This window comes from Nerophis ophidion, linkage group LG20, assembly GCF_033978795.1.
Source record: "Nerophis ophidion isolate RoL-2023_Sa linkage group LG20, RoL_Noph_v1.0, whole genome shotgun sequence".
In the NCBI taxonomy this organism is placed as follows: domain Eukaryota; kingdom Metazoa; phylum Chordata; class Actinopteri; order Syngnathiformes; family Syngnathidae; genus Nerophis; species Nerophis ophidion.
Genome location: NC_084630.1, coordinates 34,606,964 through 34,619,096, shown reverse-complemented (window position 1 = coordinate 34,619,096; position 12,133 = coordinate 34,606,964). Strand labels below are relative to the sequence as shown.

At 38.0% G+C, this 12,133-nt stretch overlaps 1 protein-coding gene across 6 annotated transcripts in view; it reads left to right on the top strand.

Moving 5' to 3' along the window:
• The window catches only part of inpp4b (inositol polyphosphate-4-phosphatase type II B), a 469,469-nt gene that overhangs the window by 337,476 nt on the left and 119,860 nt on the right, over positions 1 to 12,133 (top strand). For all 6 annotated transcript variants that reach the window (XM_061881071.1, XM_061881076.1, XM_061881074.1 and 3 more), the window contains one exon: positions 6,532 to 6,662. In XM_061881071.1, coding sequence (XP_061737055.1) covers positions 6,532 to 6,662 — 131 coding nt within the window. The remainder of the gene's footprint in view (positions 1 to 6,531; positions 6,663 to 12,133) is intronic.

The following is a 12,133-nucleotide window of genomic DNA, read 5'->3' as shown; positions in this document are numbered from 1 at the left end:
CGCAAAATAACGTCTCGCGGGCCACAGGCCTGAGACCCCTGATCTAAATCCTGTCAAAATCACCGGTGTGACATTTCCCTTATTTCCAGCTGCTGCATGCTGGGAGGAAAGGAGACATTCTGCACCCCCCGCGCACCTTTTTATTTTCTTTTTTTTTTTTAAAGTGTGCATATCACTTTTCATCCCTCTTCACGCGGGATTTATCGAGCGACGGCACAAAATCCCCCGTGTGATTAAAACCCGAGCAGGCACAATAACATAGCATGAAATAAAGGCGGCCGAGCGACAGGTCTCGGCTCTCTGGGACTCCGAGGGTAAATTTATAGCTCCATTACAGTCAAGTGACCTTCATCAGACGTTTGAACGCCGTAAATAAAAACCTGCAGAAGAATGTCGGGGGCTCCCTCAAGTAGATTATCTTGGTTGATGGGGAGAATGATGAGAAATGGCGGCAAAAAGGACCGGTGGGTGATCACCAAAGAAACAGTTCAATTTATGGGTGAGGCCCAAAAATAAAAAGCTGCGCCGTTTGAAGGCAATTCCATGCAACAAAAGTGTACAATTTGATGTAAACATATCAATTTTAGCGCTGGGTTTGTGTTTCAAAACAATTGTTTCCCTAACAGGTCGGGTCAGTCGGGTTAATGAAATTCCGGAGTGTTAGCATTAGCGTCAGTGCTAACATTACTGTTCATAATTGCTGTATGTGAACCATTAAACTAACTAAATATTCATTATTATTAGATAGTAGTTGGTTTAAAAACAAGCTATTGTGTTTGTTTTGAGAAAACTTGGTCATTTTAAATGTAGCTATGTGTTTTGGGGTTTTTTTCAGGAAGTAAATAGTTTTTTTAAATTACATTGAGTCTATACATTAATATATTTTTTTATGTGTAGCAATTCTTAATCGATTAAAAAAAAATAAATCAATGTATTGAAATGTGTGTGTTTGTATATATATATATATATATATATATATATATATATATTTGAAAATGGATGGATATATATATATATATATATATACACTGCAAACATTACTGTTCATATTTACCGGTATACAAACCATTATACTACCTAAATATTGATTATTATTAGGTATTAGTTGGTTTAAAAACAAGCTATTGTGGTTGTTTAGAGAAAAACAGGTATTTTCAAATTTAGCTAGGTTTTTTTTTTGTCACAAAAAATTTATTTTGCAGGCAGTAGCGAATCTTCTTTTTTAAAGTATGTTAATTATATATACTTGATCTATAATTCGCTTTTTTAATATAAATAGATTTTTAATCGATTTATTTAAAACAAAATTATATGTATATATATATATATATATATATATATATATATATATATATATATATATATATATATAATGCTAACATTACTGTACCAATACACACCTTAAATAGGTATTAGTTGGTTTAAAAACAAGCTATTGTGGTTGATTTAAGAAAAACAAATATTTTTAGCTATGTAGCTATGTTTTGTTTTTGTTTTTTTGCAGGAAGTAACTCTTTGTTTTTTTTAAATTACATTGGTTACAAATATTTCCTATATTTTCTTATGCGTAACAATTCTTAATCGATAAAAAAAATTCAAAAATCAATTTATTGAAAAAATTTACATTTTACATACATACATATATATATTTATGTATATATAATTACCGTATGTGAACCATTAAACACAACTTAAATATTCATTATTATTAGGTATTAGTTGGTTTAAAAACAGGCTATTTCGGTTGTTTCGAGGTAAAACAGGTATTTTCAAATTTAGCCAGATTGTTGTTGTTTTTTGTCCCCCAAAATCTATTTTTGCAGGAAGTAAAAAATTGTTTTTCTTAAAATTGTATTAACTATATATACTTCATATATAACTCCCTTTCTTTTTAAAATAAATCAATTTATAATCGTTTGTATAAAAAAGTGTGTGTGTGTGTGTGTGTATATATATATATATATATATATATATATATATATATATATATATATATATATGTATATGTATATGTATATATATATATATATATATATATATGCATATAACTCATCAATCTATTAACGCCGACAGTTATTTCATCGCACATTTGCGTATGTTGTTTACATGCTTTTATTTTGTTAACGCCTTTTCTTAACAAGATGGCATCTCCCGGATGTACTTCGGCGTCGAGGGGCTCTTGGTAAAGATGGAACATTTGGCAAAAATACCGGACAATTCTGCAAATATCATGGCTGGCTTACAGCGTGGTCACTCCGGGATCACTTACGACCGCCAGACAATTCTGGATGTGGATAGATCGGGCCGTTTTGGACTGAATGACGTGTGGGGATACTTTGCCGGCTACATCCAGCGGCCTGTGAAGCAGCGGAGTTTATGTGTTGTCTGTCTATTTATGAATAATGCAGACGAGGAGTGTTGGCTGAGTTCTTAACGTTTGCTTTCAGAGCGTGCATATCACAACATACAAGATGCCGTCATGGCGACACAACCTATACCGGGCTACCGCGCATGCTCGTCACTCCTGTTGCATGCTGGGTAGGGTAGTTCTTTTATTCCCTGTCTCATAACATCACAATATAGTACCATGTATATGCGTTCAGTTCATCAAAGCACCAAGCAAACAAACGGAAAATTCCCATCATATCAATTCCTAGATATGGTCATAATTATTTTAAGTGCACTACGCAGAATAAACACAACATTATTAATATTGCTACTACGGATAATTTGATCAAAAATTCCCTAAAACAGCCCACTACCTATAATATAGGTTTTTTAAACATAAGACCCTGATAAAAAAAAATTTTCTGCTGTTACCTCAGAAATTGCCTGTTCAGATGTTATGATTGTGGCTCAGAGATTTGTATGTAGATTATATTTATTTTCCATAACAAACAGGATAACTTAAATACCCTGGCAGTGGCAATAAGCTTAAATGTTTGTATTTACATTTTTTGAGTTGATTTTCATAAAATATGCTATTTAACTGCTACTGTTTAACAAGGACTGATTTAAATTGTGTTTGCACAACAAATGTTTTGGCGCTTTTGTTCATGTGGGAGAATATTCCAATAAAGGTGCACTACACACTACTTTTGAATTCATTATTGGGCTTTGCGTATACAATGCAGTTAATCGTGATTAATCGGAGAAATAGTGCGATTAACTTCGATTAAAATTTTTAATCGTTGCCCAGCCCTAATATATATATATATAGTTAGTTAGTTAGTTAGTTTAAAAACAAGCTGTTGTGGTTGTTTCAAGAAAAACAGGAATTTTCAAATGTAGCCACATTTTTTTGTAGTAACACATTTTTTTTATTATTATTATTATTAATTATATACAGTACAGGCCAAAAGTTTGGACAAACCTTCTCTTCTTTCAATTTGTTTTTTTTATTTTCTTGACTATTTACTGTACATTGTAAATTGTCACACCAAACTTTGAATAAACACATGTTGAGTTTTAAACTTAACAAAAAAAAAGGTGAAATAACCGAAAACATGTTTTATATTCTTCAAAATAGCCACCCTTTGCACACTCCTGGCATTCTCTCCATGAGCTTCAAGCACACCCGTGAAGTGAAAACCATTTCAGGTGACTACCTCTCTACCACAAACATTTTTTTTTAACATTCACTCAGACTGTTACTGTGACCCTGCAGCTGCTTTTTGTTCATCACTGCACACCTTTTACCTTCCTTCTTCAATAGCGTGCTGATTAAATGGCATGTCTCGCTCACTTTTTCCCCCCCAAGCAGACACTTCCCTGTTATTTCATCCATTATTTAGGTCATCCCAACATTTTCTGATGCAAAATAGCATCAAGGAGTGCTCACTAAACCCACAATGGCTGCTAAGGAGCGTATGGAAAGAACCTCCTCCTCTCGATGAATTCAAAATGAGCAAACAAGTAACATTAAGTCCACTTATACATGCAGCATTTCATTTGAAGACGCACACAATTGTTTTTTTTTTTTGTTTTTTTAGGCTTAATTGCAGAAAATTGGGCCCATTTGCATGAAAGCTGCTGCTATGGTTTCCAACAAGGCGAGTTTAGGCACACCTGCGCCTCTAATGAGGTGTGTGCACTTGTACGGGATTTATGTCTTAATATCAGGCTTTTTTTTTTTTTTTTGCATCCAGTTTCCTTTGACAAGTTTCCTTTAGGGCATGGCTGGGCAATTATTTTGACTCGGGGGGGCCAAATTTAGAGGAAAAAAATGTGGGGCCGGAATATCTATTTCTAAAGGGGAACATTATCACAATTTCTGAAGGGGTTAAAACCCCCAAAAAATCAGTTCCCAATGTCTTATTTTATTCTTCAAAGTTTTTCTCAAAATTTTACCCTTCACGCAATATCCCGAAAAATGGCTTCAAAGTGCCTGATATACACCATCGCTATATCCACCCGTCTATTATCCTGTGACGTCACTGTGTGAAGCCAACAGAAACAAGCATGGCGGATAGTACAGAAAGGTATAGCATAAGAGCTCGGATTCAGACTCGGATTTCAGCGGCGCAAGCGATTCAACAGATTACGCATTTATTGAAACGGATGGTTGGAGTGTGGAGGCAGGTACCGAAAACGAAATTAAAGAAGAAACAGAAGCGGCACGGGAGGAAGCACGGACGAATTCGGCGATCGCCTTCTAACCAACGATTGGTATGTGTTTGTTTGGCATTAAATGTGGGTGGAGGGAAAGGCTGGATGCAAATATAGCTACAAACGAGGCATAATGATGCAGTATGTACATACAGCTAGCCTAAATAGCATGTTAGCATCGATTAGCTTGCAGTCATGCCGTGACCAAATATGTCTGATTAGCACTCCACATAAGTCAATAACATCAACAAAACTGATTTTGTTGACTTTATCGTTGGAAATGCATCTGCTTTGAGTGTCGCAGGATATCCACACATTCTTGCCATCTCTGTCGTAGCATAGATGTTGTCGGTAAAGTGTGCGGAACAAACGAGGGACTTTCGCATCTTTTGACCACTGTTGCTACTTGAAACCGTCTTTCTTGGTGTTGTTTCACCCTCCGACAACACACCGACGAGGCATGATGTCTCCAAGGTATGGAAAACAGTCGAAAAAACGGGAAATAGCAGAGCTGATTTGACTTGGTGCGTGTAATGTGTTTGAGAAAATGGCGAAAGGTCATTTCTCCGACAGGCGAACAATTGAAAGGCGTTTAAATCGCCAAATTTACCCTTTTAGAGTTCGGAAATCGGTTAAAAAAAACATATGGTCTTTTTTCCTGCAACTTTAAGGTATATAGTGACGCTTACATAGGTCTGGTGATAATGTTCCCCTTTAAGAAAACTAATACAAAACCTCAAAATAAAGTTTGATTGAATGCTAAAAATGTGATGAGAGACCGCCTTAAAAACAGAATGGAGTTTATTGTTTTCCTATGAAGGATAAAACCCTGAATATTGAGAACATATGAACGTCACACAGCCTCTCAATCGACATCGGTTACAATCAAGCCAAATGCAACAAAGATGCAATAAACACAACAAAATATGAACGTGAAATGTAAAAAAAAAATCAATCAATCAATCAATGTTTATTTATATAGCCCCAAATCACAAATGTCTCAAAGGACTGCACAAATCATTACGACTACAACATCCTCGGAAGAACCCACAAAAGGGCAAGGAAAACTCACACCCAGTGGGCAGGGAGAATTCACATCCAGTGGGACGCCAGTGACAATGCTGACTATGAGAAACCTTGGAGAGGACCTCAGATGTGGGCAACCCCCCCCCCCTCCTCTAGGGGACCGAAAGCAATGGATGTGGAGCGGGTCTAACATGATACTGTGAAAGTTCAATCCATAGTGGCTCCAACACAGCCGCGAGAGTTCAGTTCAAGCGGATCCAAGACAGCAGCGAGAGTCCCGTCCACAGGAAACCATCTCAAGCGGAGGCGGATCAGCAGCGTAGAGATGTCCCCAACCGATACACAGGCGAGCGGTCCATCCTGGGTCCCGACAAGCGGCCCATCCTGGGTCTTGACTCTGGACAGCCAGTAGTTCATCCATGGTTATCGGACCGGACCCCCTCCACAAGGGAGGGGGGGACATAGGAGAAAAAAGAAAAGAAGCGGCAGATCAACTGGTCTAAAAAGGAGGTCTATTTAAAGGCTAGAGTATACAGATGAGTTTTAAGGTGAGACTTAAATGGTTCTACTAAAAAAAAAAAAAAATCTACAATCTGATATATGTGATATATCGCTAAGCTTTAGAACTTTCTTGTGAAAATCTCCTTCCGCGTCTGTGGAAACGCTCCCCGCCCACACTGCTTGGTGCCTCGTCTGAGCTGCTGTGACGTAGATGACCATAGTAACTAGTAGGGTTGTACGGTATACAGGTATCAGTATAGTACCGCAATACTAATGAATCTTATTCGGTACCATACCGCATCTGAAAAGTACCGGTCCGCCACACCCTAAGATACTATTTAGAAGCTACAATGCGCACACAAAAGACTTTGTAACACATGTCCTGTTTCTCTGCAGGGTTGAGGACCTGAAGGAGCTGGGAGAACTGTCTCCTCACTGGGACAACCTGCGCCAGGAGGTGATGACTCGATACGCCGGCATCATCGCCTCCTACCAGGAGACCTTGGCTGAAATGGAGAAGATTACTGGTAAGAATATGTTTCTTACCGTCTAGCATGTACATTTATGCACACGCACGTACTCTACATACATGCTTATACTCTTCATTCAATACATTCATATACTGTACATTCATATACATGTATATACTGTACATTCATATACTGTTCATTCATATACATTTATATAATGTACATTCATATACTGTACATTCATATACATTTATATAATGTACATTCATATACTGTTCATTCATATACATTTATATAATGTACATTCATATACATGTATATACGTTCATTCATATACATTTATATACTGCACATTCATATATTGTTCATTCATATACATTTATATACTCTACATTCATATACATCCATATACTGTACATTCATGTGCATGTAGATACATTCATATACTGTACATTCATATACTGTAGATTCATATACATGCATATACTGTACATTCCTAAACATTCATACCGTACATGTATATACTGTACATTCAAATACATTCCTATACTATACATCCATATACATGCATGTACTGTACATGCATATACTGTAAATCCATATAATGTACATTCATATACTGTACATGTGTGTACTGTACAGTCATATACATGCATATACTTTACATGCATGGAAATGCATGTACTGTACATTTATGTACTGTACATTCATATACATGCATATACTGTACATTCATATGCATGCATATACAGTGCATTCACTTACTGTACATGCAAATACATTCATATGCATGCATATACTGTACATTCATATGCATGCATGCAAATACATTCATATACTGTACATGAATATACATGCATTAATATGCATGCATATACAGTACATTCATATACTGTACATTCAAATACTGCACATGCATATACATTCGTATATGTGCATGTACTGTACATTCATATACATGCACATACAGTACATTCATATACTGTACATTCAAATACTGTACATGCATATCCATTCATATACTGTACATTCATATATGTGCATGTACTGTACATTCATATACAGTCGTATACTTTACATACATGTATTGGACATTAATATACTGTACATGCATATACTGTACATTCATATACTTTACCTTCATGTACATTAATGTACATGTATATACTGTACATGCATATGCTGTACATTCATATACATGCACATACAGTGCATTCGTATACTGTACATTCATATACATGTATATACTGTACATGCATATGCTGTACATTCATATACATGCATATACAGTACATTCATATACTGTACATTCAAACACTGCACATGCATATACATTCATATACTGTACATTCATATATACTGTACATGTACTGTACATTCATATACATTCATATAATTGTACCTTCATGTACATTAATGTACATGTATATACTGTGCATGCATAGACATGCATATACTGTACATGCATATACTGTACATTCATATACATGCATATACTGTACATTCATATACATGCATATACTGTACAGTCGTATACATGCATAACTGTACATGCATATACTGTACATTCATATACATGCATATATTGTACATTCATATACATGCATATACTGTACAGTCGTATACATGCATAACTGTGCATGCATATACTGTACATGCATATACTGTACATCCATATACATGCATAACTGTACATGCATAGATTAGATTAGATTAGATAGTACTTTATTTATTCCGTCAGGAGAGTTCCTTCAGGAAAATTACAATTTTCAGCACAATCCCATTCAAGATCAGACAAACATTATAGGGAGACAGAACAGGATCGCTGACGGGTCTGCCGGCTTCCAGCGCCCCTTACAAAAAAGATGACATACAGGTAAAAAAGGCTGGGGGGGGAGAGAAAAGAATAGAAGATTAAAATAAAATTTAAAAAATCGGTCTTAGCCTGGGCGCTAGAGTGGGGTTGCAGACTGAGGCCAAGGGGAAAAAAAAAAAAACCTCATAGCCATAGTACACATCCCTCTTACATGTGTGTAAGAGGGAAACATATACATATACATGCATGTACTGTACATGCATATACATGCATATACTGTACATGCATATACTGTACATGCATATACTGTACATGCATATACATGCATATACATGCATATAATGTACATGCATATACATGCATATACTGTACATGCATATACTGTACATGCATATACATGCATATAGTGTACATGCATATACTGTACATGCATATACATGCATATACTGTACATGCATTTACTGTACATGCATATACTGTACATGCATATACATGCATATACTGTACATGCATATACGTACATGCATATACTGTACATTCATTTCCACCTACAAGTCAAAGGCATCTTTGCCTGTCCTTGGCTCTTCTTCTTCTTCTTCTTCTTCTTCTTCCTCCTCCTGCAGTGTCTTTGCACAAGTTTTGCTGCGCTCCATGTAAATTACCTTTGGCTGCTCTTATCGCCGTCGCCCGTCCTTGGCATCTTCTTCTTCGCCACATTGAAATGCGGCGGCGCTGCTCGGCGGTGCGGCACACGCCGCCGTCAGGAGCGCACGGTCGCCCGGGAGCCTCTGCAAAAGCTTATCAATTAAATAGCGGTGGTGTTCAAAGTTTACTCCTGGTGAGCGTGCACTCCAAGTAATGTCATAATATTGTAGCCACTTACTTTTTAGCACAGTATCTCCTTTGCTAACCAGAACTGTGGCACACTTCCCCAACGTCGAAGAACATCAACATACAAGCCACTGCAAATAGGGCCTGATCTAATAAGGGTTCAAACCTGATAGCACACGCAAACTCGATCGACTAATGTCATGTGTCACAGAACTTTGTGTTTCAATGAGTTTCCGGCAAGCAAACAAAAGCTCTCTTTGATCTTGCCAATCAAAAGGCTTGTAAAACTTCACTGTGCAGGATGGGAAGCGACATGAAGGTGTCGGTTTCTTTGATGCAAAATAGGGAGTACAATCCAATTGGCGTGTTTGTATCAAGAATATTTGCTGATTATCAGAACGCCCACAATACTGGGACGAGAAAATACAAATAAAATCCTTCATCATGTGCAGTGTGATTTATTAAGACTTAAACTGTTCTGCGGGTGCTATTTTGCGTCAAATAAGTCTGCTTTGGCACATTTTTACAGAAAAATCCATTCTCGGCGCATCCATTCTCTTTCATACTTGAAAGCGCCGTAAATGTATCGTGGTTTTCGGACCATGAGGCGCATCAGATTATCAGGCGCGCTGCCAATGTGCGGGTCTAGTCAGGTCTATTTTCGTACAAAAGACGCACCTGGTTATAAAGCACATTAAAGGCCTACTGAGATGAGATGTTCTTATTTAAACGGGGATAGCAGGTCCATTCTATGTGTCATACTTGATCATTTCGCCATATTGCTTTTTTTTTGCTGAAAGGATTTAGTAGAGAACATCCACGATAAAGTTCGCAACTTTTGGTCGCTAAAAAAAAAGCCTTGCCTGTACCGGAAGTAGCAGACGATGTGTGCGTGACGTCACAGGTTGTGGAGCTCCTCACATCTGAACATTGTTTACAATCATGGCCACCAGCAGCGAGAGCTATTCGGACCGAGAAAGCAATGATTTCCCCATTAATTTGAGCGAAGATTAAAAATTAGTGGATGAGGAAAGTTAGAGTGGAAAAACTAAAAAAAATATAAATAAAAGGCGGCGTCAGTGTGAGCGTTTCAGATGTAATTAGACACATTTACCAGGATAATTCTGGAAGATCCCTTATCTGCTTATTGTTTTAATAGTGTTTTAGTGAGATTGTAAAGTCATACCTGAAAGTCGGATGGCTGCGGTGAACGCCAGTGTCTCTGAGAGAAGCCGAGGAGCCAAGATCACAGCTGCCTTTTTGAGCTGCAGGAGGAGGTCACATAATCCACTGAAGTCTCCGGTAAGAGCCGACTTAATATCACAATTTTCCCATCCAAAAACTTGCTAGATGCCGTAGAGAAAACATGTTCGTTTGACCGCTCTGTGTTAAAGCTTCAGCTGCAATCCACCGCTTTCCACCAACAGCATTCTTCTTTGACGTCTCCATTATTAATTGAACAAATTGCAAAAGATTCAGCAACACAGATGTCCAAATTACTGTGTAATTATGCGATGAAAAGAGACGACTTAGCCGTGTGTGGTGCTGGGCTAATATGTCCGCTACAACCCGAGACGTCACAAGCAGGCGTCATCATTCCGCGACGTTTTCAACAAGAAACTCCGCGGGAAATTTAAAATTGCAATTTACAAAACTAAACCGGCCGTATTGAAATGTGTTGCAATGTTAAAATTTCATCATTGATATATAAACTATCAGACCGCGTAATCGGTAATAGTGGCTTTCAGTAGGCCTTTAAACTGTTCTGCGGGTGCTATTTCGCGTGAAATAAGTCTGCTTTGGCACATTTTTCCAGAAAAACTAAAACTTGCTGTGCTACAAAGCCTGCTTCATCGATTCTTTCATACTTGTAAGCTCCGTTGATGTACCGTGGTTTTCGAACCATAGGGCGCACTGCCGATGTGCGGGTCTAGTCAGGTCTATTTTCATAAAACAGGCGCACCGGGTTATAAGGCGCATTAAATCAATCAATCAATCAATGTTTACTTATATAGCCCTAAATCACTAGTGTCTCAAAGGGCTGCACAAACCACTACGACATCCTCGGGCAAGGAAAACTCACACCCAGTGGGACATCGGTGACAATAATGACCCAGTGGGACGTCGGTGACAATGATGACTATGAGAACATGATACTGTGATACTGATGATACTGATGACTATGAGAACATATGAGAACATGATACTGTGAAAGATCAATCCATAATGGATCCAACACAGTCGCGAGAGTCCAGTCCAAAGCGGATCCAACACAGCAGCGAGAGTCCCGTTCACAGCGGAGCCAGCAGGAAACCATCCCAAGCGGAGGCTGATCAGTAGCGCAGAGATGTCCCCAGCCGATACACAGGCGAGCAGTACATGGCCACCGGATCGGACCGGACTCCCTCCGCAAAGGAGAGTGGGACATAGAAGAAAAAGAAAAGAAACGGCAGATCAACTGGTCTAAAAAGGGAGTCTATTTAAAAGCTAGAGTATACAAATGAGTTTTAAGGTGAGACTTAAATGCTTCTACTGAGGTGTCATCTCGAACTGTTACCGGGAGGGCATTCCTGAGTACTGGAGCCCGAAATGAAAAAGCTCTACAGCCCGCAGACTTTTTTTGGGCTTTGGGAATCACTAATAAGCCGGAGTCCTTTGAACGCAGATTTCTTGCCGGGACATATGGTACAATACAATCGGCAAGATAGGATGGAGCTAGACCGTGTAGTATTTTATACTTAAGTAGTAAAACCTTAAAGTCACATCTTAAGTGCACAGGAAGCCAGTGCAGGTGAGCCAGTATAGGTATATATGTATGTATATATGTATATAAAGGTATATACAGTATAGGTATATATGTATGTATATATGTATATAAAGG